The sequence below is a fragment of the Alternaria rosae genome (assembly GCF_020736505.1).
Source record: "Alternaria rosae strain MPI-PUGE-AT-0040 chromosome Unknown BKA58scaffold_9, whole genome shotgun sequence".
NCBI lineage: Eukaryota > Fungi > Ascomycota > Dothideomycetes > Pleosporales > Pleosporaceae > Alternaria > Alternaria rosae.
In genome coordinates, this window is record NW_025763578.1 from 821,439 (window position 1) to 849,300 (window position 27,862).

Below are 27,862 nucleotides of genomic sequence, written 5' to 3' on the forward strand. Positions count from 1 at the left end.
ATACGCAGACGATCCTGGCCGCTCTTGTTCTGATACTTTTCAAACCCAACGTGACCGAGGTATGGCGCAAGCTTTGAAACAAACCAGCTTCGACCCGTGTCGATCCGGGTTAGATCTGGCGTCCAGCCCTCTTTGTGACCGATCCCTAAAAGACAACACAGATAGAGTACTTCCTCTCTGTGCGTGAAGGACACATGTAGAGGAAATGTGAATAGGTGGTTTGGTCCCGACTTGAGACTGCGCACTACTGCCACCAGCTAAGGTACAGCGATTCCGCAAGTATCGCTGCCATAACCTTCACTGTAATGGTATTTGGTGTCTCTGAGATATTCGAAACCTATCCAGTCTGCGGGTGTGAACCATGTTTCGAAGGGTAATTTGCGTCCCGAGACGACATCATAGCAATGGAGAAGTTCAATGGCGTGTACGTCTTCGGCTCCAAATTCTTGCGAGCTGGACCAATCGCAGCGAAGTCGTTGCAAGGCGTCCCGCGTCGTGACCTTCATCAGCTGTTGCATCTCTCGGTTGCCAGCCTGTTGATCTACTTGTAGCGCTGCATGCCATGCAAGGTTCTTGCAAGTTCCAGGGGTATCGGACAAGTCACTGACATTGACTTGGCAATCGATCAAGGGAAGATTGTCGTTTGCGTTTCCCACGATGGTCCCTGCGGTCGTATATCAGCCTTGAATGATCTGACTGAGAAAAACTGATCTTATCCCGATGCATTTACCTGAGAATGCGTCTGCAAAGGTTATAGCAGACAGCCGACATCGTGTCGCATTGTCACTCCATACTCTCATAATCGGTTTGAGATCACCCTCTTTGACTTGGAAATCCTTGAGAACCTGGCTATAACGTTGTCTAAAGTGTCTGCCCATATTTGCACTCTGTGACAGACCTGCGCCAGAGACCATGCCCACATGTGCTTTGCTAATCCAACTTCGATACGTCTGTAAGGCCGCCAACTGTCCCTTGGCGAACGGTCTTCCTGCGCCTTGCAGGACCTCAATTCTTCGCAGGAAAAGCTGGACGTAGGTGTTGAAGTCATTGTGAGACACGTCGAGAATACCATGGCGAAACAGGTACACGGCTCCAGAAACAGTGTCGGACGCGAGAGCTGGCGGTTGTTTGGAGATCTGAAAGTACGGAGACAGAGCGGCGAGATGCTCTTGGAAGCGCTGAACAGACATTTCGGTGCATCATCCTGATCATCGGAACCCAAAAGATCAACCAGACGGCTTTATGGAATAGTTTGAATGTTATGCTTGTCTTGCCCGCAGTACCCGTGCGCTGATGATTATGAGGTGCGCTTGCGCACCAATCAGAATACGATGCTCATGACCCCGCATGGAAAGCACTATGGCGTATCCGAGGTCACCGATGCATCATATTTTCGATCTCTGCATTTACATCAAGCCAGCCTATCACAAGCTCCGGAGCCAGCGACTTCCGCACAGGTGTGACCAAGGAACATCGGCAAGCGCATCACGGTTCGTCGCTTCTCTGTTCGGACCTCAGGAGGCAATTTAGCATCACTAAGCACAGCAATGGCGCATATATGTATCTTGATCTCGTTTCTGAGGGATTGTTGACCTTTGCAACAAACGCCCAGTACTGATCACAATGGATCCTTCCGCCGCAGAACTTGGCCAGCCGCAGCAAACACAACATCACGATATTTCATTGCATCCACCGAACGACGTTGCTGTAGAACATGCAAGGCAATGTCGAAACAAACGGGGCTGGCGAAAAGTCGTGATGAACCTTACGCCTGCATGGTTCAGCGTAACCATGGGTATGTTGCGAACCTCCATTTACTCCACTGCCTATGCCACCCCCACCAAGTGGAAGGCACACGCAAATTTGCTCCTTGTCATTCAATCAAACTATACTTACTACTTCATGCCACTGCCCCGCTTTTAACGTTCCTGCCAGGTACCGGTATTACCTCTATACTCCTACACAATCTCCCATATAATGCGACATGGCTATACTGGATCTCAGTCGTCATCTTCGCAGCGAATGTGCTCATATTCACGCTGTTGACAGTGCTGAGCATCCTGAGATATACCCTGTTCTCAGGCATTTGGTCTGCGATGCTCGCACATCCAGTCCAGTCCCTATTCCTCGGTAAGTAGGAAGTACATAGTCTGAAGAAGATCGAGCGCTGACACCAAACAGGCACTATTCCAATGGGTCTTGCAACCATCATCAACATGATCGTTTTCGTTTGCGTGCCAGCTTGGGGCCCTTGGGCTGCAACATTAGCCTGGACACTCTGGTGGATCGACGTCGTACTCTCGCTTGGTACGAACCTACTTCTGCCCTTCATCGTTATATACAAACATGAGGTATGTGAAGCTTCCAATGCTGACATTGCATTGCTAATATAGGCTCTACAGTCCCAGCTCTCCAAAATGACAGCTGTGTGGCTCCTGCCCATCGTTGCGACCATCGTTGCTGCTGCAACAGGCGGAATCGTGGCTGGTGTTCTCCCCGATACGCACGCCTTATGGACGATCATCGTCAGCTACATTCTGTGGGGGTGCGGTGTTCCTTTGGCCATGTTCACCATGGTCATATACTTTCACCGATTGACGATGCATTCTCTTCCGCCGCGCGAAGTCATTGTTTCAGTGTTTTTACCTCTTGGACCAATTGGTCAAGGAGCGTTCGGCATCATGACTCTGGGACGCGATGCCTTGAAGGTCTTCGGTCGAACAGATACTGTTCCTGCCGCCATGGACGACCTGGCTGGCAGACTTTTCTATGCCAATGGACTCATGATTGGGATAATTATGTGGGGTTTTGGTGTAGTCTGGCTATTTTTCGCCATCGCCGCTATCACACGATCCAAGTTTCCCTTCAACCTGGGATGGTGGGGATTTACATTTCCGCTTGGTGTGTACGCAACTGCGACCGTAGCCATCTCTCAGGAGCTACCGTCTCTCTTCTTCAAGGTGCTTGGAACAATTTTCTCGTTATCGGTCGTGTTATTGTGGATGGTTGTCAGCATCGGAACCATTCGAAATATCATCAAGGGCGAGATGTTCGTCGCACCTTGCGTCAAGGGATGGGAGGCACAACGTACAGAGAAAATCCAATGCGCAGGAGCTAGTGAGCAGAGCGTCTGAGCAGTGGAACTAAAAGCAAACTTCGCGCGCTCAAGTTGTCGTTCCGACTTTGGATTGGTTAAATTTCAACCTCTCTCTCGTTACAAGAAAGCGTATTCAAGCCTCAGTGTTCTAACCCTTATCTCTAGAGTGAAAGACGGTCGTGTCGTGGCAGACGTGGTGCAACAAAATGAAGGCGTCGATCATTACAACCCTTACATTGTAATATTGTGTGATGTGATCTTCAGCGTTAACCACAGGCACTCTAAATGTGTGTGGAAATGCTCGGCATACGGTGCCGTGAAAGCTTTCAGCGTTCTTTGGTACTATACCTTCAGCACTCGCTTACAGGTGCAGCTGATCTTCTAAGCGGCTATAATACAGGATGCGGTGGCATGGCTGTGGTATACTGTCCGTTCCTGGTAGTGTGTGAAGAGACCTTCGGCATACGGTGTCGCTAATATCTCCACCAACCTTCCACCAAATGTACCTCAAACATGTTCTGTCCTCTGCAAATGTTGCACCTACCGATGACACTGACATTGGCACGCACTAGGGACGCAGCTTGAGCTTCTTATCACTTTCGTGACGTAGCGAGAATACTTGGAATAGAGTATAGAGCTACTGAAACCAGGGGCTGGTAAAAACACTACGTCTCCTCTCCACATGGCTTGGGCGCCTCTAACTCGCACAAGTCTATAATCTAGTAAGCTCTTGTAGATTATCTTTTAATCAAACTTTGCATATAACTCTATCACTTTGCTCTACCTGGACGCATTTTTTCCGAAGCACAAATCTCTACACTAGATCGCTCGAATACCATCTATTGCAGCTGGAAAGTGGTTCATCTAGTCTCAGCATATACTGTCAATCTACTGTCATCGACGTTGTCCAATTATTACACCTACACACCCACACCCACCCACACACACACACATACACATACACACATACACACACACATACACCCACACCCACACAGAGTTAAAGAACTAAGATCAGCATCCAACTATAGGTCTCTGGCTTCAAGTCTACCTCTTCATATCTCGGCTAGCGCTTGCACGCTTCGTTAGCATGTATCCGGATCGGATCTTACGCAAATATAGGGAAGTGTTACTATGGTTGTTGTTACTGGCGAGCTATCTATTTCCTCAGCAAATAGTCTTGCTGGAGGTCTTTGGATTCCTAGCCTATCTCCGCTCGGAGGGAAATTTGCACAATAAGGCGCACAAATGCTCGTAAACGGACAACTGCTGACTAAAATTAGTGCCTGATGCTGGTGACGATATACAGATAATTAGTATAATAGCGTTGACGGTGTTATGCCTGTTTACACCTGAAGACATGCGGTCAGCATGCGTGCCTTATCTCTTCATAGGTCTTTTTACTAAATGGTCGTTTATGTTCATTTGGGGTTCTTGGTCTATTATGCTCTTGTTTTTGCGGGTAGTGTTTTGGCTTGTATAAGAACAATATGGAATCGAAGTCCGTCTTTGCGTCGCACCAATGAACACTCTTCTCTGAAGCTAATTTACTTCCCTAGATCAAGTGAATGAACTAAACAGCTATTTGAGGCTGACCGCAACATTGCTTGGAAGATCCATGGCCATGTCATTAATTAGTCCGAAGCGCTCGCCGCTCGCTTTATTATACTTGATCAAGGTTGCCCCCGATAAAGCTACAGGATGGAGCTGATCCGACTCTCGATGCGCGCTTGGTTTTCGCCCCTTCCACATCACTAAGCAGAGTCCGCAACAATCAATCCGGATTGTGAGATTGATCTTGTGAGATTGCCAGATTGGAGCTATAATCAAACCAAGAAGCTAGTCTTTAGATTAGTAGCTCAATCAATCAATCCGTGACATCCAGATTGCCAGATTGATGAGATTGTGCCGCTGCGGTAGGGGTGGAGGGTGAAGGATAGAAAAAGGGTGGAGTTTCTCGTGTCCATCCTCCGCCCATATCTTTCGTTCTTAACAACGCGTTGCAATGCCTCCCCAATCTCAAAAGAAGCGCAGCGGCGCACCTACAATTGCTGCTGAAGCTGCTAAACGACTGTGCCTATCGGAGCGATCGCTGTCGCCCCGAGAAGCCCTGGCTAGCCAGGCCACCGAGTCGCCGTCTGAGCCAGCGTGGGAAACGCAATTTTTGGAGTCGCAACCTGAAGCTGAGATCCCCGCGCCCACCGAGGGCATTGAAACGCACAGCGGCGACGGCGACAGCAGCGAGAGCTTTACAGACGACTTACTGGCACGAAAGTACGATATATACAACTGGGCAGACTCGTTAGAGATCGTGACTCTAGGGGAGTGGCTACACTACCAAAATCTGAAATTTCTGACAATCAAGTCAAGTCAAGACAATCTCAACTGCCTCACGACACTTCAATCTGCAATCAAGACAATCCGTAGGGCTGCTCTCGCCTAATCAAGTCAAGCATAAACACTTGAATTGTATCTGCAAGAAGAAGGCAAAACCACAGTCTAGGGAGTGGCCCATAACGTTTGCATTCATTCTCATCTGCAGCCAGGCGCCCAATTGCAACAATGCGTGTAAATCGTCCCGCCTACGGCACTGCGTGCAGACTCACCGCATCCGTAATGCTCCTTCTCAACGCGTGCTTCTTTCTCGCTGATGCGCTAACCCATCCACATCAATCAATGACTAGGTCTCCGGCTCCAGCTCTAGTAGTATTAACGTTTATATGTTTTAGAGGGTTCGTAGGGACTATTTATCAGGTTAAGTAGGGCGTCAGCAAGAAAACTACGTGTTTCTCTCAGCTGTTTGTACATGACGCGCTGATAGCCAGGGCCACTTACTGTTAAGACCGCGCACGAGCAACGTGCTATGTTGCTCTCTAGTGTCGCGATTAATGTTGGCGTCTCTCTCAGAATGCTTGTGCGCGCTCGTGCGTAGGGTAGGATGAGCCGGTGCTTCAGGGGGAACCTAAGCGCCAGCACCGCTGCTTTTCGCAGCTTTCGCAGTAGCGCTGAGCTGTCATGTTGGTGGCTTACTCCGCTAAGCGACTAGACCCAGAAATAAACCTTGGCGTACGGTACCGGTAATGTGTGTTAATAGCCCACATCCAGAAACAGCACTACGCCGTTCAGATCACCGCATACAGAAAAATTAAGGGCTTTTGTGGCAGTCGCATGGGTGAAAGCAAGGCTTCCCGTCCGCTCAGCCATATACAAGCATGATACCGGCGGATTAGTAGTTAGGTGGGTGACCACTAGCGAATCCCCGCTGTTGTATGTTTTATTTCTTCGTTTTTTGCCCACGACATCTACACATACCGAGCCACACCGCAATCGGCTCCAATCACAGTTAAAATTGCATGCTCTTTTTTGTTATGCGGACTGAGTTGCCAATGGCTGAACCGCATCTTTAAAGCTGCATTCGAACGCCAGCGGGAGTGGCGTAGTTCTCTTCTACTTATCATCAACCCATCCGTCCTTCAAATTTCCAATCTGCATAGAAAAGCCTACTCTGGAACACAACGCGACGGAAGAGAAAGAGATGAATTTTACTTACCTGCCGATTGCCAAACCAATCCCCTTCGAACAGTTCAATGACCCCGCTTTCTGGAATAGAAACCCCCACGACTAGCTGCCTAGTTATGGGGGACACGGCACTCTGGAGGTTTTACAAGTTACACAGTTACTAGAGAGAGCTGGCATTACCTGTTATATAGTTGGTCCTTCTGCTCTGATGTACTACGGCGCCGCAGGACGTCAGAATGTAAGCTGAAAATGGCAATCTATTGTCTGTACTGCTTCCATCATTGCACCACCGACCTGGAATACTAGGACTGGACTGTGTGCGTGCCCACAGAAAAGCTTGGAGAAGCGTCTTCACTTCTGCATCCAGCCGACAGTTACGAAACCTTTCCGCCTCGTCCTCCACGCCCGTGGTCACTACTCCACACGTTCGCACGATTCAGACCTGTAGGCATAGCGATGGCCATTACTTTGGTTCCCTCAGATGATGTGCATATTGATTGCATAGCCCCCAATATCGAGTGTAGCCAAATGGGTCTCCCGTACCCGGTCCTGGAGATATTCGCACAGTCGCCTCAACACCTACAATATGAGCGCACTCCAAGACCTTGTAGACGGCATGGATTTGACTGAACAATGGGGCTTAGACCACCTGAAACTTGACGCCGAAAACGATGTAGCGTGGGCACGGCGAAAGCATGAGAAGAAACGAGCTTCGGTTCCACTTTCCTTCAGCTCGTGTATGATGGAAGTTACAACCAACCCCTTCAACCTGAAAGAGACTTAGAATGACACTGTCTGAACTAAGGAGCGTCATATTGGGATAGAGTTGCCGGAGGGATATTTTTCCACGCGATTCCGTGGGGTGGGATCCCCGGATCTACGGTCTGAAGAGAGGGACTGCGTATAAGGCAAGAGGTTCTTTGCGGTTACGTTTTGTATTTTACAAGCCGTGAAGTCCTGAGACTCTCCAACACCCTTCAGCAAACGACGACGAAGGTATTGCCTCGACATCTTTTGAACCTCCAGCCCAAAGAGAGGCAATAGTACCATGACGAATATGCCGAGTAAAGCGAATATTGCTTCTTTCGACCATTGCGAGTCTTGTACGGTGCGTATCTCGGGGTTCATTGGAGACGAATTAAGCGGTGCTGGACGATGATGTTAGTATCTATCATGCACTGAGTCCGTACAGGACGAAGTACAAGCTGCTGCCTGGGGAGCATGATTCTTGATGATATTGGTCTGCGCTCAAAGTCTCAAGCTTCGGGATACGCTAGAGCCACAACTGGTTATCAAATTGGTGCAGTCGATGACAGCGAACACGAGAAGAGGACGACGGCGATGCGAAGCGAGTTTAAAGGATCTCTTAGTACGAGTGGCAGTGAGTTAGTAGAGAGCCTGAATTTGCTGGAGGTTGTAGTCTTATATGGGCCATACGGTGCTGCGCGCAAGGCCGCACGATACACTCCCACTGTGTACAACAATAGACAGTTCTTGCATCGCTGGATCAGGCGGGTGTCGAATACATGAGTTCGGGTAAATCGGCAGTCGGTCGCAGTCGGATACCAATGCAGTGTAACAGGCAGTGCAAGCGACTTGTCCCACCCCCGACCTCTACTTAGCCTTTTGAAGTCTAGGCATTTTGTGGCACACCTGTACGCGTTGTAATGCTTGTGAAGGTCATGTACTTACAGTATTGTTGAAAAGAGCTCTACAGACTTTATTGGCCACTCAAAAATGATGCCTGCGACCCGGCAGCAGGCGAACCGCTGGTGCTTGAACTCCGGGTAGTAATACGTTGTGTCACTCGTTCGAATTCAGGCTTGTGGCACCATAACCGCACGATGAAGGCTGGAAAGAGAGGTTTCGTCGGGCCAAAGAACCAAGAAGCGGCAACTTCACAAAGCCCTCTTCGTATATTCTATCTTACACGTCCGCTTGTTGTCCGTCTATTGACCGACGTTGGTGAAGCGCAGGTACTTCTTGACCTCCCTGACTTCGCCAAACTTCTTCCTGGCATCCTCAGTGCTGACACTGGGTGGTACGATGACGTCTTGGCCCTTCTGCCAGTCAATAGGTGTAGCAATTCCCTTCTTATCGCCTGTCTGCAAGCTGTCGATGACTCTCAGAACCTCGGCGGTATTCCTGCCTGTGCTTGCGGGGTATGACATTGTAAGGCGGATCTTCTTTGCGGGGTCGATGATGAAAACCGAGCGGATGGTGAAGGCAATGCCGCCGTTCTTCTGGAGCGCATCGAGGTCGTCTTGCGAGATCATATCGTAGAGGAAAGCGACGTGGCGGTCGGCATCGGCGATGATGGGGAACTGCACGGTGGTGTTGGATGTCTCGTTGATGTCGGCAATCCACTGGTCGTGAGAGCTCAGGTCGTTGGCGCTCTGTAGCAAGGTTAGTAGGCTGATCTTGATCCGTCAATGAACCGATAGACGCGTACCAAGCCAATCATCTGGACGCCTCGCGCATCGAATTCATCCTTGAGCTTTGCAAAAGCTCCAAGCTCAGTCGTACACACGGGTGTAAAGTCGGCAGGGTGGCTGAAGAGGATAGTCCACTTGTTGTCCAAGAACTTGTGGAAGTCCTACTTGAAGTCAGCATGCGTTGCGCAGCATTCGTCGGAGAAGCTTACCATGTCGCCATGAGTGGTCTTCGCCTGGAAGTTAGGAGCTGCGCGTAGTCAGCATCATTGCTCTGAGATGTTTTCCAAACGCTACATACCAACAGATCCCAGCCTCAGTCGTGGCTGCTCAGCTGGAAGCGCGATTCCGCGACGTAGTAGCGGGGCAGCAGGACGCTGTGCCCTTAGGGCAGGGCGCGCCGAAGCGCGAAGAGCTCGGGAAGCTGCACGGGGGAGGAATGAAGCCATTGTGAGGTTTGCAGAGTACGATCAGGTATCCGAGATGTGTTCTGGAGCTTTGGATCGTGGCCCGCGGCGGTATCGTCGATTAGTAAAATGGGGACTTTTCGACATGGCGTCATGTCGAATCAAAGAGCCCCGTCGGTCCGAAATCGGCCATCTTTGCCTCTTCATGCAGTAATAACCCATCATCACTGAAGCATCCTGTCGAGCGTCTCTCGCAAGCATGTGGAGTTGTTCGAATTAATGTCGTGCGCGGACAGCAACTATTCTGCCACGCGTGTGCCACGCGACGTATCCAACATGACGTCAGCGTGCGTGCATTAGCACCAGTGAATCTAGCGACCATGTCTCATACACTTCCATCTACTTTTCCGTCTTTGATGGTCATTTCCAACTCGTCCTCTGAAGCCAGCATAATCGGAACAGTGAACCCATTCCACAAACGCGCGGGAACCCTGTCGCCTTCTCCCTCTTCCTTCTCCAGCTCACCACACCACCATCGGCAACCCTTTGGATGCATCCGAATCTTATATCGTCCGTCTTCAAGGCCTTTCATCTTATAACCAATGTCGAATACATTCATAAAAGGTATTCCAGGTTTCAAAGTCACAAGCTCGTCCACCTTGGCTCGCAGGTCGGCTTTCGAATCCCGCAATTGGCAGACGCTGGTATCGCAGGGCCTGTGCATCATTTCACCAGTCGCGGCATTGACGATGAAGACACTTGATACAGGCGGGTAATTTCGCTTTGACTGATCAATGACTCTGCGGCGATCGTCAAGGGCATCGGGCTCTGGAGCCAAAGGACCCCATGGGACGAGAAAGTTCTGGTGGCCCCGTGATTGTACTGTCACAGTTTCAGAGCCACTATTTACGACGGTGACTTCCAAGCATGTGTTCTTGACTAGACGTATTCTCGTCTTTAGTCGCGGTGGGAACTTCAGGTTGTCGATGACCCTGAAAGCTGCATGGCCGTGAGAGTAGCTGTTGACTAGTCTCGCTTCCTCGCCATCTCCGTCCCCGTCGGTAAATATCTCTTGGTCACTGTATGCCCATCTCTTGACGCCAAGGTCGTGGCCTGCGAGCCTCATTCTGTATCTCTTTCCCGGCTTCGGTACTAATGTTAACATGCTCTGGAGATTAAGTGTATACCGGTATACTGTGATATCATGTCTCCAGCTCTTTGTCCGATGAACCCGGGACGGAACTGAAATGCAACCTCGATTGCTCGCATCAACCTCTCCAAGCGAGCTTACATCCACTTCAACCCATTGTGTAGCTTCCCCGGGGCGTTCTTCATACAGAGTTAGCAGGCCATGCGCTATGGCGTATGGCACATCGAAGACTGAACCGACCGTGTCAATAAGCATTGATCGAGGGTCTGTGTCAGACTTTTGTACCCGGCAAAGACCAAACACTACACTGAATGGTAGCTTCCCTGATGCGTCGAAGACGTTGTAGCGGCTGTGGAGCTGAACGTGAATCGGAAATTTGGTCATTGTGGTTCGTACGTGAGAAGAGCAGAAGAACCTGTGCATACACCAGGAAGTAAGAGTGAAGGGCGTTCTTGAAGATAATTCATCTTGCAGGTTGCATTCGCGTTCCTATAGGCCTTGAGCATAAGCACGAGATAAACACTCGTTGTCTGCCCTCGCAGACATGCCACGCGAGTGCCCCACTCCAAATCTCGAACATGACGTCATTCCGCGTTGTCAAACCCCGAGCTTTCCACATGAAACTTGGTCGGGGAGCAGGGCCACGCGCCTCGCAGTGGAGAAATAAGAAATGAAAACCCGTTGAAGGCCCAGCCCCGCGCGTCGAAGACGTTGTGTTCACCCTCAAGTCATCTTCGGAAGCGCCTGCCCAGCTACACTCGCTTCCATATCGCCCAATATGTCCATAACGTCCTTTGACAACAAGCCCGGAACAGGCGGCTTCTTGAAATTCAACTCCGGTCCGCCGCGCATATATCTGACATGCGCTCTGCCAGCACCAGAGAAAGCGCTGCTGTCCTGGCGCGAAGAAGGCTACGACGCGCAATACCTGCCCTACGATCCCAACACGCAAAACCAAGCAGCCTATATCCAATCGCTCAAACAACTGTCCGTAACTCTCAACCTGGGCGAAAACTATGCGATTATAGCATATGGCGACGCAGCCAGCGTCGTCTTGAAAACCGCACAGAAACCGCTAGCGAAATGCTGCGCAATCATAGCGTTCTACCCAAGCTTGTTACCAAGCCCAAAAACCATGTATCCGAATTCGCACCAGCTGCAAGTCCACATAGCGGGGCTCAGTCAGTCTAGCCCAAGACCAGATATGTGCGAATGGAAGCTGTATCGGTACGAGAAGTGTGCCACAGGGTTTGCGGATCCATCGTCACGAGCGTATTCGGAGGTAGAAGCGAACCTGGCATGGACAAGAGCGCTAGCATGTGTGCGGAAAGGATTTGGGAAGAACGTGGACCTTGAACCGATTGCGCTGAGCCATTGGAACTCGAGGTTTGAGGACGATGACCCGGATCGCGCGAGTATGGGTGTGGTCAAGAATATGACGCAGGATAGCCCGCATGTCACGATCTTGCCGACCATGCAGGGAGGCGTGGGGAGGAAGAAGCTCGCGGAGTTTTATGGGGAGTTCTTCGTGCCTAGCTTGGTGGAGGACTTTTCCATACGGTTGGTCTCGAGGACTATGGGTGTTAATCGTATAGTGGATGAGATGGTTGTGTCCTTTACGCATTCCGACGAGGTTGACTGGGTGCTGCCAGGTGTGCCGCCAACGAACAAGCGAGTAGAGATACCCATGGTCAGCATCGTGGCGGTAAGAGGAGACAAGCTGGTTTCGGAGCATATGTACTGGGATCAAGCTTCTGTTCTTGTGCAGATAGGCTTGCTGGATCCCAAGATGGTTCCGAAGAAGTTGAAGAATGGCGGATTGAAGGCGCTGCCTGTCGTAGGGGCGGAGGCAGCGAAACAGCTTGTGGAGCCGCAACAGAACCGATATAACAAGCTGTTGCAGATGCATGGTCTCATGGATGGTTTAAATGGTAACTAGAGATTGTCGCATCTTATTTTCAGCGCGGTGTTCCGGAGTAGTGCTTGCAAGAATCGCTTCATCGAGCCTATGAGTTTTGCTGTAATTGCTCGATCAATTTTCCAATACTGTTCATAATCGAAGTCCATATTCAGATCAGTTCTCGGGATATTGTATTCTCAACCGATGAAACTGCATGTTGGCAGCTTGTACTCATTGAGTACCCAATACTTCCGCCTCACACCCTCCCATTCACCCTTTTCATCTAGATTCGGCACAGGGACCGTTTCCCACTCGGTGTCGAAACCAGCCTCGAAGAGATCGAACTCAACGATCTTGTTGTAAACATCGTAGACGATTTGGCGATCTGCTCCCATGCCGTTGAAGAAGCCGAACTTGCCTCCTTCGCCATCGGAACCACCAGCAGGATCGAGGAGCCCGATGACATGTTCTGTGAAGAACTCGCGTAGTGCTTTGTATTCTTCGGCGAAGGTATCAAAGTAGATCGCGTCCAACAGCTCGGCCTTTTCGACAAGACCTGGTACAATATCCTGCCAGCGGCCTTCGTGAATGACAACCCCCGGCTTCTCGTGCCATCCCTGCTCTTTCATGCGCTTGATGACATCTGGGTGCGCCTCGATGATGTGATGAGCCTTTGGCTTCTTCTCCTGCAAGATACCGTCGATGATTCCCATTCCATGACCGACGTTCAGAACGCGAAGCCCTTCTGTCGGCACCAGGAGTTCCGCAGATCTGCGCATAAGCGTTGTCTCCCACTCCATCATGACCCCGTTTGAGGAATCGTCCAGTAATCGGTCGCGGTCGAATGTAAGCTTGGAAGCGAGGTAGTTTGGGTTCTCAGTTGATTCGTCGCCTTGAGCTTCGTCCTGGCTGATGTCCACTACCTCAACGCCTTCAGCCACCTCTTCAACCTCATCTTCCTCCTCGTCCTCTTCCTCTGAATCATCGTCTCCAAGAAGCTGGTATTGCTCCATGCGACTCAGCAGCATTTCTGCACGCACACCTGCGTCGACGCAGAGCTCGTATAGCTCCTTGAGCCCCAGCCTATGCGCGATACATCCCGGCGTTTCGCCATTCGAATCCAAGTCGTTCCATATCGCACCGTTCTCGAAAAGGAACTTAATGGTCTTTACAGCGCTGTCCATTTCGTTCTTCGGATCTTCCGCCCCACTTGCTCCTTCTCCATTTGTGTTTCCGTTGACTTCCTTTGCGTCATCTTCTTCGGGCTCGCAGGCAGCGATCGCAGCGTGCAGAGGTGTAAAACCGGTCTCGGAATCTTGAACGTTTGCGGAGGAGTTGCGTAGAAGGTTGCGAAGGGAGGCGGTGTCGTGGTTTGCAGCGGCGAGCAAGATGCTCTGCGTCTGGAGATCAGTCTGCGTATCGAATTCCGGGTCGTCCATGATTACTTCAGTAGTGTTGGTGTTGTGTTCGCAAAGTATCTGGAGGGGCAGTTGAGGGTCCAGGAAATTTACTGAGACGCGAGTCATGCAGGGTCCAGCTGGTCGATGTCGCAGTGTCAGTATGATCCTCTCCTCAAGGCCACAGCAAGACTAAACACTGCATGAACACCAGAATAAGGTTGCAGCATAGACTCAAATTCGTATACCTCATTTTCAGTTAGTGGGTGACATATTCCCAGCAAACGGCACTACCTCATCCTTTACAACTCATCGATAACACTTGAGTCCAACATCTTCTCCAACTCCTCCCTCGGAGTGATCGTCCTGTTATCCTGCTTCGCTAGATATCCATCCTCCTCTACCAAAAAGTCAATCAACCCATCATCCCACTGTCCACTCCACTTATGATGCTTCCAAACAGCCTCCACAACTTCCACTCCAGCATCAACAGTCTTGGCCACATACTCAAATACATTCTTCTCCTTCGGCGAATGCGAGAACACGTCCCGTGTCTTGTCAAGGGCCCTCACGAACTCTACAATGTCCTTACGCTTTGAGGGATTGTCGAGAGCCTCTATAGTAGAGAATAGCGCATAGACTTCTCTGTAGATGGAAGCGTTTTGGAAGATTATCGCGTCGTCTCCCAAATCCATAGCGCCAAGCTCAACGGAAGTTTCCCAAATACCGTACGCATCCAGGCTCCCGTTGTTGAGGAGGTACGGGAGAGTATCGTTTGCACACGGCGTCTTCATGCACCACCACGCATTAATTCCTTCGTACTCATGGTCCTGCACACCAACACTACTCATCATATTGTGTACGAACACTTCCGCACTCGAACCCAGAAAACTGCCAATTTTCTTGCCCTTCAGATCTTCAAGTTTATCGATACCCTTCCGTCTATCGGCAATGAGGCGGTACGAGACCTCGCAGATGATGTAGATGAGGCGGATGTTACGGTGATCGACATATTGTCTGAGACTTGGTGTTTCGGCGTTGGCGCTAAGGTCGATGCTTTTGTTAGAAAGGATATCGGGGACACCACCTGATATGAGAATTGCAGGCGTACTGCCGTTGTAGAAGTTTTCGATGGCGTAGGGCTGAGGCGTCCGCTCTATCCAAAGGGGGTAGGATGCGATTGTAAGTCCGATAACACAGTGAAGTCGGATGATAACAACGGCGTGTAGAAGGAATGAAAACATCATGCGTCGTGTGAGCGATGAGCTATCTGATTGTGACAATGAATGACAATCCTCGAAGTTCGAGCTTATATGTGTCTACTCGCGTCTCGATCGCTGTGAGAGCTCTGTTATGCTGGGTCAATATAGAGTCTTGGTATTCTGCATGCAATTACAGCATTCTGACCGATGACGTCGAAGCAGGGATCAGTGCATTGCAATGGTTACCCATACGGTATTATTGCAGGGTATATCGCACCACCTTGGCGTTCTACACATAGGCTGTCAGTCTGGGGCGTAAAAAAGACGCACGATACCCAAAGCGACGCGGAACAGTTGAAGATCTGTTGCATACCAATTTTAGTCTATCCGGAGGAAGTTTACCAACAGAGTGCAAGAACATACACTCAGACAGAAAGTCATAGAAAGCATTATCAAGACACAAGCTTTCCATGTCTAATAGGGTTGTTGACAAGATAAAATTCAGATTTGGCTTCCGCCATGCCTACCTACCATAACGCCAGGATACCAAAATATTCGAGTCGGCTGCGCATTGCATGCATGCATGGGTGAATGAATGCCAGAGCACTTGTATTCGTTGTACAACAGCCCTAGTGAGACTGTATCCAGCCCAGCATTTGACCAAAAGCTTGCGCTTGTGACTGTTTGATCTTGGCATCCTCATAATCTCCGTAGACAGCAAAACCGTGAGGCACACCAGAGAAGACCTGGATTTCATGCTCGACTTTGTTCGTCTCCATGGCTCTGCGACCTGGTGTCAATGCGTCTTCTTCCGAGAACATGGGATCATCTTTGACAGCGGCAATGTAGACGGGGGACTTGACAGCTTCGAGGTCCTCCTTGTATGTCATGGTTGGGTGCGCAACAGCGCCGGCCCTGAGAACGGGCTCTTTCTTGACAGTGCCTTGCTCTTCATCTTTCTGAGTTTCTTGACCCCAGGCAACAGTGTCGGGCAGCTCAGATGCCAGCATCAGGATGTACTTGGCACCGAAACAGTAGCCGATGCCATAAATGCCTCCACCGTTGGCAACAGCATCGGCGTACTCTTCCTTTGCACTTTCGACAACCTTGTGAAGCAGTGGAAGGACCTTTTCGGGAGTATGCCGAGCGAGCCACATGTCAATCATGAATGACTTGATGCCCTCTGCAGTCCTCAGCTTGACCGATTCTAGCCATGACGCTTCCTTGGGGATCTCCGTCATATCAACAGTATTCGGCGCTGGATCGTTGTCGAACTGATCGGGCATGACGACGAGGTAGCCTTCCGAAGCGTACTTGTCAGCCTGCAGCTGGTTGTTTGTGGACTTGACGCCAGTGCCGCCTGTCAGCATAAGCAGGAGCTTTGAGGGCGAGTGTGGGTAGTCAGCCGGTTTTGCGATGTAGCATTCGACGCCGCCGAGCTTCGTAAGGTCGCCGGTAGGTTTCTCGCCGGAGGGTGTTGGACGATCCGTTGTGCAGTGTTCCTGAATAATCAGTATGTGGAAGCAAGAATCGGGGGCACTAGATGAAGGCATAAGCCATTATCTTCACCAGAAGCTGCATATATCTGCTCAAATTTCTTTGAGCAATGAGAGCAGGCATATGCAGCTTCCCGTGAAAATAATGGCTGGACTTACACCCATGCTTGGCCCTTCTTGCGCTCTGGTGTCTCCGGGGAAGACGCTCTCTGCTGCCTCTTGGGGCTGTTCTTGAGGCTTCTCCTGCGCATCGCTCTCGGGCGCGCGCGTCGCAATGTCGTTGTCAGCCATGATGTTTGTAGGTTGTGTAGTGGTGACAGCCGATATACGTGAAAGCTGGTGTCAATGGGCTGCAGCTGGCTGTGAAGGGTCCAGGCCAATTACATAGCCCCGCACAGCCCCAGAGCAACTTGGAGGCGCGGATGCGGTTAGAGCGGGGCCACAGAGTCACGTGGCGAGACGCGTCGACGCGCTTTCTCAACTTCTACGTGTGTCCCGCCACCGACACACGCCATCTCAACACCACGCAAACACACATACACAGTCACCATGGCAGAGGGAGCAATCACCCAAGGCGCTATCCAGTGAGTAGTGGCATGATGAATTCCGTGTTGCACTCTGACACCACCTAGGAGCATCTTCCAGCCCAGCGGCTGCTTCGTAGAAAATCCCGTCCTGCAATGCGTGCAGATCAAGACGATGGAGCCCAAGGCGGGCGAGGCGAACCCAGTGCAGCGCTTCCGTGTTGTGTTGAGCGACATTCGCAACTTCATACAGACTATGATTGCGACGAGTAAGTCAGCCGCAGGCAACATACGGACACAGCTAATCGCGTGCAGCCGCCAACGACATTGTCACTTCTGGTCAGCTTAAGAAGGGCTCGATAGTTCGCCTACTTAAGTACAATCCTCAGCGCGTCAAGGACAAAAAGTACTTGTTTTTACAGCTCACAAGACTTCTTCTCTAACCATTGCCAGCATCCTGATCATCATGGAACTGGAGGTCCTGTCGCAATACGGCGAACTCGACAAGATCGGACAGCCCGAGGCTCTCGACACCAAGGCCGCTGAGGCACAACCTGCAGCCATCTCAGGCAACAACTTTTACGGATCGAAGCCCGCGCCTGCCCCTCAGCAACAGCGGTCCCTCCCTACTCACCAGAGCAACCCCGGTACTTCCTCGCATCCCAATCTCTACCCTATCGAGTCTCTTTCGCCATATGCACACAAGTGGACTATCCGCGCACGATGCACCGCCAAGAGTGATATGAAGGAATGGCACAACCAGAAGGGAACGGGCAAGCTATTCAGCGTAAACCTGCTCGATGACACTGGCGAGATTCGAGCGACGGCTTTTACCGAAATCGCTGATAAACTGTACCCCGTCTTCGAGGTGGGCACCGTATACTACATTTCAGCACCTTGCCGCGTCACGCTTGCTAAGAAGCAATTTTCCAACCTGCCCAACGACTACGAACTGCAATTCGAACGCGATACCGAAGTTGAGAAGGCGGAGGATCAGGAGAACAAACCACAGATTCGATTCAATTTCACCAAGATTGGTGATCTGAACACGATCGAGAAGGACGCCACGGTCGATACTATTGGCGTTCTCAAGGAGGTCGCAGAGGTTACTACGATAACATCGAAGAATACCAACAAGGATTACAGCAAGCGAGAGTTGACACTAGCTGATGATAGTCAGACGTCTGTCAGACTTACCATCTGGGGCAAAGCTGCCGAGAGCTTCGAAGCGCCGCTAGAATCCATCATTGCATTCAAGGGTGCCAAGGTCTCCGACTTTGGCGGACGAAGCTTGAGCCTGCTGAGCTCCGGCACTATGATGGTAGATCCAGACATTGATGAGGCTCATAAGCTGCAAGGATGGTTCAATGCTGCTGGACAGACTGCTACATTTTCTACACACCAGAACCTGACTTCGGCTTCAGGCGGATCCAAGAACGAAGTCAAACCCATCTCGGCAGTCATCGAGGAGGAAGCATACCTCCAAGACACACCCACATGGATAAGCCTCCGAGCATCTGTCTTGTATGTCAAGAATACTACGATTGCGTACCCCGCGTGCTCGACGCCCAATTGCAACAAGAAGGTTATTGAGGAGAACCCCGGTACCTGGTGGTGCGAGAAGTGCCAGGCTAACTTCCCTGAACCTCAATACCGCTATGTGCTAAGCGTCAACGTTGGCGACCACACCGGCACGCTTTGGCTCAGCTGTTTCGACGAAGCTGGACAAGACATTGTCGGCATGTCGGCAAACGAAGTCATGAAGATCAAGATGGACGATGATGAAAACAACACACAAAACTTCATGAATGTCATGCAAGAGGCTACATGCAAGACGTTCAATTTCAGGGTGCGGGCGAGGATGGAGACATACCAGGATCAGCCAAAGTAAGTATCCTCCATATCAGGGTCTGACATCTGCTAACATTTTCCAGGCCGCGGTACCAGGTTCAGAACTTGAACAAGCTCAACTACGCCGCCGAGGCCAACAAGCTGGCTCAGCTCATCAAGCAGTACAACATCGACGACGACACCTTGTTCGTCAACTAGAGTAGGGCATATCTCTTTCCAGCAACTGCTTTCCATCTGGTAATAATTAGCAATGTACATGAGAGCTTCGAATGATGGATGTTAGATAGATGTACACGTTTCGCGCGGACAAACGCACGAATGAAGCAAGTTGTACCATTCCATTATGAGTGTTTATTGCCGCGGCCTATATTGTCCGACACCACCCCGCCAAAGCTCAAGCTCCATGACTAGCGAAGCTGCCCCTCAGACGTCATTACCAATCATTTCCGTAGCTGCCGGAATGGCCTCGGAACAGACTATCACTTCCCTTACGCGTTTCTGACCCTTCTGACTTTCTGACAATCTCTGATAATCCTTGACTAAATACAAAAGCGCGACCTGTTCACACCTCGATCTACTTGTAATCAATTCCAGAGACCAACAATCCCAACCAACCTTTACAATGAGCGACACGATGCGCGCAGTAGGTGTGTACAACCACTAGCATACTCACACACTAACCCTGCTAACTTTGCAAAGACATCAAAGATGGTAAAGGCCCAATCGAGAACCTCCATATCACCGACATCCCCAAGCCGAAGCTCGGAAAGTCGCAAGCGCTTGTCAAGATCAAGGCTTTTGGTCTGAATCGCATGGACCTATTGCAACGCGAAGGGATGTATCCAGTACCCCCTGGCGCTTCCAAGATTCTCGGCGTAGAGTTCTCGGGTACAATCGCAGAGTTGAGCGCAGAAGGTGGAGGCAAGGAGGGTTTCAAGGAGGGAGATGAGGTCTTTGGCTTAGCATATGGAGGAGCGTATGCCGAGTACATTGCAGTGTCAACACATATGCTGGTGAGGAAACCAAAGGAGTTGACTTGGGAGCAATGCGCGGGTATTCCTGAGGTAAGTTCGATGTCGTTTCATAGCTAGTAACCTTCATCCGCTAACCAAATCCCGCAGACCTGGATCACAGCAACCCAAGCCATGTACCTCGTCGGTCAGTTCGCTGCCGGCAAAACCATCCTCTGGCACGCCGCCGCTTCTTCAGTCTCGATCGCCGGTATCCAACTGTCCCTCGCCGACAACGCCTCTGCTGTCTACGCAACCGCACGTCAAGACGCCAAATGCGACTTCGCCGTCAAAGAACTCGGCGCCACCGCTGCATTCAACACAACATCCCAGAATTGGGCGGAGGAGGTCATGAAGGCTACAGACAACAAGGGCGTAGACATCATCGTCGACTTCATTGGTGCATCCTACTTCCAGTCGAACCTGGATGCTATTGCCAAAGATGGTGTCATCGTCAATCTGGGCTTCATGGGCGGAACCAAGGTGCCAGAGGGCACTGATATCAGCGCATTCATCAGGAAGAGGTGTACCTTTGTGGGAAGCAGTCTGCGGTCGAGAGACGAGGACTACCAGGGCAAGCTTAGGGACCAGCTTGTGGAGCATGCGTTGCCTAAGATGAAGGATGGGGGCTTCAAGCTGTTTGTAGAGAAGGTGTTGCCGTGGGAGAAGGTGCAGGATGCGCACAGGCTATTGGAGGAGAATAAGACTAAGGGCAAGGTCATTTGTACAATCGATTAGGGGATAGCCCGGTATGGAATTATACTTTGGAGTATGATATTGGAACAAATCATATGATGTCTTCAGATATATTGCCAACGATTAACAAGACATCAAAGATCCAAACCCGTCTCTTTAAGATATACTAACTGTTGCCCCATATGCTTCGGCAAGGCCATATTTGTTTGATATTCATGCAGACCTTACATTGATGTTCGAATGTCAACCCTGCGACCAAAAAACAACCAAACCTCACAACACCTGCATAGCATCTGAACGCCACCACCACCACCAACCCAAGGCCACCGCTACAGCAAAAAGACGACGTTGGCCAGATTCGAACTGACGCTCCCGAAGGAACAAGATTTCTAGTCTTGCGCGATAACCACTCCGCCACAACGCCGGGTCTGCGACACCTGTGTGATTCGAACACACGCTCCCGAAGGAACTGGCTAACTTCCCTCGAACTGAGGACTAGCAGGCCAGCGCGTTAACCACTCCGCCAAAGTGCCCGAGCATTTGATTGCTGATTGATGAAGAGTTGTCGGATTATTATCATTCTATAATTAGTCGTCAAATGCCGGCGTTAGGGGTCGACAACTGAAATCTTGAGGAATTCTGGTGGAGAATGACTAGAAATGTTGAGTTGTGGCGATAGGAAAGGTGGGACGTGTCCGTGGGGCTAGAAGTTTGATGTGGACGGGTAAAAGGGCGGTAAGTGCGGGGACGTTGAGCTGGACTTGGACTTAGTAACTTCGGGCATCTCTTACCATCACCCCTTCAATAGTTGATAATGGGCCTGTGAGGAATGCAAAGCTCCGCTAAAACCTGGAACTTGAATGCTGATTCATCAAGTATATTCTTTTTCGAACGTACAGTAAGATAATGGTTGTTACCTAGCCTAAGCTTACCGTATACCAAAGCACAATCTCAATGACCAGCCCGAACCAGGACCAGACAGCAGTCTGAGTCAAAGGCGCACTCTATTCTTTCTGGACCTAGCCTAAGCTGTCATCCAATGCGAATAGGGGAAGTAGAGCCCGCATGTAAAGTTACGCACCTAGGTACTTAGGCGTTGCAGAACACCCAACATTTACAAGGCCCGTTGCCAAAGTACACAATCCTCAACCTTGACCTGACCTCAGGGTCGACCGACAATATTGAAGAATCGACACCATTATCCTATACACGGAGGAGCGCCGCTACCTTACCCCTTATCCCGCGTCATACCTCCGCTTTCACCTCCGTCTCGAAAACCTCCATCCTCTCAATGAAGTCATCCCTTCTCTTTCCGAGCTGACGCGCTAACTGCTCAGACAATACCAACAAGGACTCCAATCTCTTGCGCGACTTCTGGATATCGTTGCTGACGGCTTCTGCGTTGCTCGCAGTTGTCGTCACCCTTCTGAGATGGATTTGTAACACCTCCAGAGCCATGCGGAAGCCTGGGCTCTTAACCAGGCTCACGGTCAAGCGGAACTTCAGCGAATCAAACTCACTGCACTCCTGGATTTCCTTTTTTGCCTATTTCAGGAATTCGGATGTGTCCGCTGGAGGGTTCTCGAGCTCGATGTAAACCGGTTCAACCGTCTGGTCAGGAGTCCGTGGTACTTCGGTAGCCGTATCTGCTTCCTTCGTCCTTTTCGGAGGTAGATTTGCATCATTACCAGGGTGTTTTCTCTTCAAGTGTGTCGTATTTGTAGACTGCAAAGGATGCAGGTGTTCCGAATTGGCGTTGTCGCTGTGGGAAGAGCTGGGAGTAATGCTGCCTGCGGATGGAGGCTTTGGAATCACGATCTGGATGAGCCCTGGGAAGTGCCCGTTGGTGAGCTCCAGCGCGTATAGTGTGAACCTGGCATTCGGCTGCACAATCCCGGGAGCCTCACGCCACGCCATCGCGTTACCAGAACTGGGATCAGCGCTGTTTGTTCGGTATCCATCTCTTTCCGAAGTGCAAGTCGCATAGGATGGGGCGAGGTGGTGTGAGGACAGGCAGTAAGAAAAGAGCGGAAAGAGCTTAATTGGTCGCGGTAGCGTTAAATCTGCCTTCACTTCTTCTCGTCTCTCACCTTCACCTACGAAGCAGGCAGTCGCATCGGCCTTGGCGCTTCTGACAGGGTCCAGCGGAGCCCTCGACTGACAGAATGCTCATTTCAACGAAACTCAACTTACGCACAGTGTGAGCGTTGGCGCAGGAGCGTATTGCGAACAATTGCAAAGAGATAGGTGAAGTCTTCGTTCATCAGACCTCCGGAAGCCTACCGGGAGGCCACAGTTCAGCTATATGCGACGAGCCGGTACATCAACTACCTTCCAACAAATACGATACCGTGGTACTGTCAAAATATGCGCCTCTCTTTGGACCACGAGGGCTACATGTCCGGCCCCGAATCTCTACTGGGAGCTATCAACACCATGGAGTCTTCCTTGTACTCTTTCGATTCACCTATGTCACGTCATAAGCGCTGCGACACCTGAAGATACGGGCGAGAACTTACTTAAATCCACGAGTTGCTCCCTTGGCGGAGCTGCTAGCTGCAAGTGAGCTTCGTTCAGCTGCTCAGGAACTCCTATTTAGAGAGCATTTCTTGAAGCGATCTGCGCGTGCGGCTCCTGGCAGATGCCACTTCTGAGCGACCAGATCGTCTCGACTTCGCCCCGCAGCAGGCCTCAGAACTCATTGAATCTGTACCAAGCAACAGCATGGACGGCACGACCGTCAACCACATCCCTGGCACTAACGCAAGTGCAGCCGACTTGAACTTTGAGGCCACCAACCCTTTCGGTGACGAGGCTGACGCCTTCGTAGGTGTCAGGCTTTAATCATACGATGTCTTCCAGGGTTGGCTGACCGTTCTAAAGCCAGAATCCAACGACATCGCATGTGCGAAGAGGTATTTGAAAGCAGCGCTCGGAGTTGATGGCGAGATCATCGACCGGCTACCACTGCGAAGGAGTGAAGATCCACTACGCCCCAGTGAGCAGCGGGAAACGACGGGTTCGCTGACGTAGTACCAATGGCGTACGCCGTTGTGCAATCATGACTGACAACGCCAAAACCTTTGTTTGAAGACGTTGCCAGGTCCAAGATGGTCCTGAGAGGGCAGCTCGGCAACGACGCCGAGATCATTGAGCGCCTTCCGCCAAGGATGAGCGAGGATCCATTGCGACTAGGTGAGCAGCGGTTAGGAGACGTCCACAAACCCCACCAGATCTGCGGCCTCCACTGGTCGATTCTCGGAGTACCTGTACCAAGCCTTACTTTGTTGTGACGGCTGTGGTATCGGTAAGACCCACGAATTCAATGAGTTCTGCAGGCTATTTGATGACCCGTTGTCAAGTTCAATAACAGCTCAACGTCTCCAATAATAGTTCAGCAAGGCCGCGCGCCATCGCCGCCAATGGGACATGTTTTCTCCCGACCTACTCTTGTTCTTATCAACATCTTGAGCAACAGCAGTCGTATTCTTCTGGCTCACTCTTCACGATTTTTAGTACTTACATGTGTTGCGTTGTAGCTTTCTGGTTAGCCTCTGTTAAATAGTTGATGCTCTTGCGATAATAACCGTAGCCTTCTGGTGCGCGCATTGATATCACTTATTGCTATGTACGCTGCAACGTAGTCTTCTGGCTAGCTTATGCGTGTTACTTTTGAATTCTCGCGATAGCCGTCTTCTCCCCATAGCCACGAGTGTCGCTAGCCGACTGGAGCTGACCAAAGGCAGCAAACATGCAGTTCGCTTTCTTGATCATACCGGCTCTATGAAGCCTCTAGTAGATCTCTTTGATGAACAGACGCACAATCAGAACCGGCCTACTCTACCAATCTGCCCTCGTCTTTCTTTTGCCCTTTGTTATGGCCTCCTCTTTGGAGGACTGTACATCCTTGGCGTTGCGGTCTCGCACACGATTGCGGATTATGCCGAATGCTCCCCTCACCCCATCTTAGCTGGTCATATACCCTCGCGGTTCTCGATATCCTCACTCGCAGACTGGAGCTCGCCGAAAGCAGCAAACATGGAGGAAGCTTTCTTGATCATGCCAGCTCCATGCAGCTCTTGGTACGTGCCTTCTGTGAACAAGCGCACGATCTCGACCTCTTGTTCTTGGCCGGTTCGGTAAACCCTCGATCCTGCCTGATGCTCCGTGGCCCAATTGAAGGCGGGCTCGACATGATGCACGTTTGCACATCGATGTTGTGCGTCGTGGCCGGCGATATTGAGGGCGTAAGTGATGATAAGGACTTGCAGAAAGTCCTCCTCGTCAAAGCCTCGGATGTTCTTGTGACGATCATACGCGGACATATTCCTGTCCAGAAGAATTGCACGGGCGCCCACGAACTCAACGAGTTTGAGGAACATCTCGCCCGAGCGGGGAAATTGGAAGGTCGTGAGGATCTTCCGGTGGCTGTTGGATGGGCTTGGTGCTACCCAAGATCACGCGCTGGATCTCCCATACAATGAAGCGCATCATGGGGAAGCCCCATAGGAACTGGCGCAAGACTTCCTCGTCACTGTCGAGCGGAGCATCTTTGGCTTTCGGGGTCAATGCATCCGCCCTCTTCATCCGGGCAGAGAGCAGAGGGAGACCCTCCCGTCGCTGCGCACGGATCGATGAGGTCGACAAGCTCTCGAGGCCAGAGAAGCTCATGTGAGTGCAGATGACCGACAGCTCTGCGAACTTGAAGCTGGTATTTTTATGTACTGGCTTTCTGGTCTTCTTTGGTGGCTGTACGCTTCCACGTAGTTACCAAGGATGCTGACGTCAAGTTGCCAAACAGCTGGCGATGAAGTGTATTCTTCCGCACTATTCATGTATAAATACCCGATACTTTGTTAGGAGACTGTAGACTTCTGGGTAAGCGTACTTCCAGGGATTGAACCAACGACAAAGCCAATGTCCTCCTCAGGCTCGTCGATACACTCACTGACTTAGTTTCCTACAGAACTGTAGGACTCTGGGTCTGTTTTTTCCGGCGGTAAGACCCTCGACAAGGTTATGGTTTTGCTAGCCTTATTAACGACTGTGCTGAATAGGTTTTTTTGAGAGAACCAACATCTCAAGGATCTTCTTGACCCTCTCGGCAACGATTCTCCCATCAACGTCTTCCATTTGTGACTTGATAAGATGCCTAGCAGTGTAGTGGCGAAAGGCGACCGTTGACAAGCACTTGATGCTGTTGAGGTTGTCGGGATGGTAGAGGTCGTATGGGTTCTCATCGAACAGAGCCGGAACGTCCTTCACGACGGTACGACCGTTGATCTTCGTGCGATCTTTGCGCTCCAGGCTTTTTGGACGATCACCGTTACATTTCATGGGCGCAGGCCAATGAGAGCACTGCTACCCTTCCTCGATGGACTCCTTGATCTCTTCCGCATCTAGGTCGTTCACGGAACTACAGTCGCTGTTCCAATCCACGGGAGACTCAAAGCGGTCCCTTTCGACGGAGCGATGTAGTGCTTGAATGTGTTGATTGAACAGCATTTGATGCTGTCAGCGCTGCTCAGGTGGTAATAACCATACGGGTCGTCATCGAACGGGGGTGGTACGTCTAAGACGATCATCTTGCCGTCGACCTTCTTTCGATCTTTGCGTTCCAGGCCCGTTGGACGCTTGCCGTTGTGCCTGATCAACGCCGGCCAGTGCTTGCACTGCCAGCCATTGGCGATCTTGATGTTGATGGCTTCGTCGTCTAGATCATCGACTGATTCGCATTCGCTGACCCAGAACTTCGTGTCATCGGAGTTCTCGCCACCATCGGAATGCTCTCCTTTCACTGGATGAGCCAGTCTGACTTTGAACTTGGTATACTGAGAGCGCATGGGCTCTTCTCGGTGAGGGACGTTGAGGTCGCTGACCTCATTCTAGAAGGATAATTCCAGGAACGCTAAGTAGCCATCAAAGTCCAGGATGCTGTTCACGACCGGCAAGCCAGTAAACACGGCCTTGAAACGAACGTGGAACGACTTTAGAATGGCCCCATGGCACTTCTAATCACACCTGCGGATACACTGAGCCTCGTCTAGGATGATTCTCAAGAAGATTCTGTAGCGCTCTCCTCGCTCCTTCTCCCCGTCTTTAAGACTTGAAGTTGCGTGTAAGTCACCACCACGACGGTATGACCTGCCCTCTTCGAGTTGTACACGGGATGCTTAGGGTCGAGAAGTAGACACTCTTTCCGGACGCCAGCTTTTTATCAATACTTATATACATTCCAGTCGACACCAAGTTGATCTCTAAGATATAGGTAGCTCCTCTGCAGTAATGCGGTGACCCGGTGAATATAGCTTTGTAGGTGGCGTTGAACAACTTGAAAAATGGTACCCTGCCTGATCTGATCACACCTTCGGATGCATTGTCCTTCATTCGTAATGATCCGCAGGAAGAGTCCATCACGCTCCGCGTGTTCTTTCTCGCCATCTTTGAGGTTTCGTAGCTGCGAGTATGGGGAGACTACGACGGTATGACTGGCTCGGGCTGACGTATATGTAGGGTGCTTTGGATCAAACAAGAGCCGCTCCTTGCGAGCTCGAGCGTGTTGGCCGTACTTGTAGACCTCCCGGTCCAGTTCTAGCTAGCTCTGGTCTCGTAGACCTACATACGTCTTCTCCAGGAGTGTCTGTGGGGATCGTATCTTCATATACATTGCGCTTTGTCTACTGCTACCTGGGTTTAAATAACTCACTTCTCGCTTTCCACTAATTTGAGTTCTTCTCCACTATATGTCGCTGTCTTTTTGCTTTCGACCACTAACGTTTAAAGACTTTGACACAAAAGTCGGACAAACAGTGTATGTACATCCCCTCGGCCACCACGAAGGTCGGAATATTTGACTCCTGATGCAGAGAAATCGCCTTTACCTAGTGGCCACTACTCTTCAGTCACGCGATTAGAAGAACACGATCCATCATGAAATTTCTTGTGATTTAGAAACCTAGACCCCGAAGGATACAATGAAAATACGTATTTTATCCGCTTTTTGTAGACAACCATGTATGATCGACCCTCTACTGTCTTCATCAGGATGAGTCCCATTAACGCCTATGTCGCCGCCTCGTATAGACGAGACCGTAGCACGAAACACACTAGTCTTCCACCTCCTTCTCACCGACTATTCTAGCGAGACCTTCCCAACTAACATCGTCCGAGAGTTCTTCGCC

General features: G+C 50.7%; 14 protein-coding genes and 2 non-coding genes across 16 annotated transcripts; 6 read left to right on the plus strand and 10 right to left on the minus strand.

Moving 5' to 3' along the window:
* Positions 1 to 257: 257 nt before the first annotated feature.
* Positions 258 to 1,190, minus strand: BKA58DRAFT_404786 (histidine phosphatase superfamily; the record flags this gene model as incomplete). The annotated part of the gene is made up of 2 exons (XM_046171867.1): positions 258 to 664; positions 731 to 1,190. The coding sequence occupies 2 exons, from the start codon at positions 1,188 to 1,190 to the stop codon at positions 258 to 260; spliced, it is 867 nt and encodes a 288-aa protein (XP_046021947.1).
* Positions 1,191 to 1,409: 219 nt separating this feature from the next.
* BKA58DRAFT_366915 (sulfite transporter Ssu1) lies at positions 1,410 to 3,315 on the plus strand. Its single transcript, XM_046168900.1, has 4 exons — positions 1,410 to 1,795; positions 1,936 to 2,130; positions 2,182 to 2,351; positions 2,403 to 3,315. Exons 1-4 carry the CDS (start codon positions 1,624 to 1,626, stop codon positions 3,132 to 3,134), a joined length of 1,269 nt encoding a protein of 422 aa, XP_046021948.1. The 5' UTR covers positions 1,410 to 1,623; the 3' UTR covers positions 3,135 to 3,315.
* Positions 3,316 to 4,885: 1,570 nt separating this feature from the next.
* Positions 4,886 to 5,969, plus strand: BKA58DRAFT_236909 (uncharacterized protein). The gene has a single exon (XM_046166602.1). It carries the CDS (start codon positions 5,103 to 5,105, stop codon positions 5,538 to 5,540), a length of 438 nt encoding a protein of 145 aa, XP_046021949.1. The 5' UTR covers positions 4,886 to 5,102; the 3' UTR covers positions 5,541 to 5,969.
* Positions 5,970 to 6,112: 143 nt separating this feature from the next.
* Positions 6,113 to 7,523, plus strand: BKA58DRAFT_413819 (uncharacterized protein; the record flags this gene model as incomplete). Its single annotated transcript, XM_046172447.1, has 6 exons — positions 6,113 to 6,163; positions 6,723 to 6,854; positions 6,923 to 7,223; positions 7,261 to 7,364; positions 7,401 to 7,409; positions 7,443 to 7,523. The coding sequence occupies 6 exons, from the start codon at positions 6,113 to 6,115 to the stop codon at positions 7,521 to 7,523; spliced, it is 678 nt and encodes a 225-aa protein (XP_046021950.1).
* Positions 7,524 to 8,154: 631 nt separating this feature from the next.
* Positions 8,155 to 9,668, minus strand: BKA58DRAFT_236906 (thioredoxin-like protein). Its single transcript, XM_046166601.1, has 4 exons — positions 9,350 to 9,668; positions 9,261 to 9,298; positions 9,069 to 9,212; positions 8,155 to 9,012 (listed from the first exon to the last, which is right to left on the minus strand). Exons 1-4 carry the CDS (start codon positions 9,495 to 9,497, stop codon positions 8,566 to 8,568), a joined length of 777 nt encoding a protein of 258 aa, XP_046021951.1. The 5' UTR covers positions 9,498 to 9,668; the 3' UTR covers positions 8,155 to 8,565.
* Positions 9,669 to 9,715: 47 nt separating this feature from the next.
* Positions 9,716 to 11,151, minus strand: BKA58DRAFT_391208 (uncharacterized protein). Its single transcript, XM_046170894.1, has one exon. The coding sequence runs from the start codon at positions 11,026 to 11,028 to the stop codon at positions 9,841 to 9,843; it is 1,188 nt and encodes a 395-aa protein (XP_046021952.1). The 5' UTR covers positions 11,029 to 11,151; the 3' UTR covers positions 9,716 to 9,840.
* A 54-nt stretch (positions 11,152 to 11,205) lies between these two features.
* On the plus strand, positions 11,206 to 12,623 carry BKA58DRAFT_236831 (dienelactone hydrolase). The gene has a single exon (XM_046166600.1). It carries the CDS (start codon positions 11,384 to 11,386, stop codon positions 12,542 to 12,544), a length of 1,161 nt encoding a protein of 386 aa, XP_046021953.1. The 5' UTR covers positions 11,206 to 11,383; the 3' UTR covers positions 12,545 to 12,623.
* A 79-nt stretch (positions 12,624 to 12,702) lies between these two features.
* Positions 12,703 to 15,146, minus strand: BKA58DRAFT_404792 (uncharacterized protein; the record flags this gene model as incomplete). The annotated part of the gene is made up of 2 exons (XM_046171868.1): positions 12,703 to 14,042; positions 14,225 to 15,146. 2 exons carry the CDS (start codon positions 15,144 to 15,146, stop codon positions 12,703 to 12,705), a joined length of 2,262 nt encoding a protein of 753 aa, XP_046021954.1.
* Positions 15,147 to 15,733: 587 nt separating this feature from the next.
* BKA58DRAFT_413824 (Alpha/Beta hydrolase protein) lies at positions 15,734 to 16,891 on the minus strand (the record flags this gene model as incomplete). The annotated part of the gene is made up of 2 exons (XM_046172448.1): positions 15,734 to 16,606; positions 16,760 to 16,891. 2 exons carry the CDS (start codon positions 16,889 to 16,891, stop codon positions 15,734 to 15,736), a joined length of 1,005 nt encoding a protein of 334 aa, XP_046021955.1.
* Positions 16,892 to 17,101: 210 nt separating this feature from the next.
* On the plus strand, positions 17,102 to 19,480 carry BKA58DRAFT_236990 (replication protein-like protein A 70 kDa DNA-binding subunit). The gene is made up of 5 exons (XM_046166603.1): positions 17,102 to 17,184; positions 17,233 to 17,393; positions 17,440 to 17,530; positions 17,578 to 19,011; positions 19,059 to 19,480. Exons 1-5 carry the CDS (start codon positions 17,150 to 17,152, stop codon positions 19,171 to 19,173), a joined length of 1,836 nt encoding a protein of 611 aa, XP_046021956.1. The 5' UTR covers positions 17,102 to 17,149; the 3' UTR covers positions 19,174 to 19,480.
* A 117-nt stretch (positions 19,481 to 19,597) lies between these two features.
* Positions 19,598 to 20,723, plus strand: BKA58DRAFT_404795 (uncharacterized protein; the record flags this gene model as incomplete). Its single annotated transcript, XM_046171869.1, has 3 exons — positions 19,598 to 19,622; positions 19,675 to 20,039; positions 20,097 to 20,723. The coding sequence occupies 3 exons, from the start codon at positions 19,598 to 19,600 to the stop codon at positions 20,721 to 20,723; spliced, it is 1,017 nt and encodes a 338-aa protein (XP_046021957.1).
* A 301-nt stretch (positions 20,724 to 21,024) lies between these two features.
* Positions 21,025 to 21,105, minus strand: BKA58DRAFT_t74. Its single transcript has one exon. It is a non-coding gene; the product is annotated as a tRNA-Ser (tRNA).
* Positions 21,106 to 21,112: 7 nt separating this feature from the next.
* BKA58DRAFT_t73 lies at positions 21,113 to 21,214 on the minus strand. Its single transcript has one exon. It is a non-coding gene; the product is annotated as a tRNA-Ser (tRNA).
* A 1,012-nt stretch (positions 21,215 to 22,226) lies between these two features.
* Positions 22,227 to 22,945, minus strand: BKA58DRAFT_404796 (uncharacterized protein; the record flags this gene model as incomplete). The annotated part of the gene is made up of 2 exons (XM_046171870.1): positions 22,227 to 22,777; positions 22,879 to 22,945. The coding sequence occupies 2 exons, from the start codon at positions 22,943 to 22,945 to the stop codon at positions 22,227 to 22,229; spliced, it is 618 nt and encodes a 205-aa protein (XP_046021958.1).
* A 1,710-nt stretch (positions 22,946 to 24,655) lies between these two features.
* On the minus strand, positions 24,656 to 25,063 carry BKA58DRAFT_404797 (uncharacterized protein; the record flags this gene model as incomplete). The annotated part of the gene is made up of 1 exon (XM_046171871.1): positions 24,656 to 25,063. The coding sequence occupies one exon, from the start codon at positions 25,061 to 25,063 to the stop codon at positions 24,656 to 24,658; it is 408 nt and encodes a 135-aa protein (XP_046021959.1).
* Positions 25,064 to 25,718: 655 nt separating this feature from the next.
* On the minus strand, positions 25,719 to 27,188 carry BKA58DRAFT_423478 (uncharacterized protein; the record flags this gene model as incomplete). The annotated part of the gene is made up of 4 exons (XM_046172866.1): positions 26,914 to 27,188; positions 26,703 to 26,825; positions 26,226 to 26,555; positions 25,719 to 25,989 (listed from the first exon to the last, which is right to left on the minus strand). The coding sequence occupies exons 1-4, from the start codon at positions 27,120 to 27,122 to the stop codon at positions 25,719 to 25,721; spliced, it is 933 nt and encodes a 310-aa protein (XP_046021960.1). The 5' UTR covers positions 27,123 to 27,188.
* Positions 27,189 to 27,862: the final 674 nt, after the last annotated feature.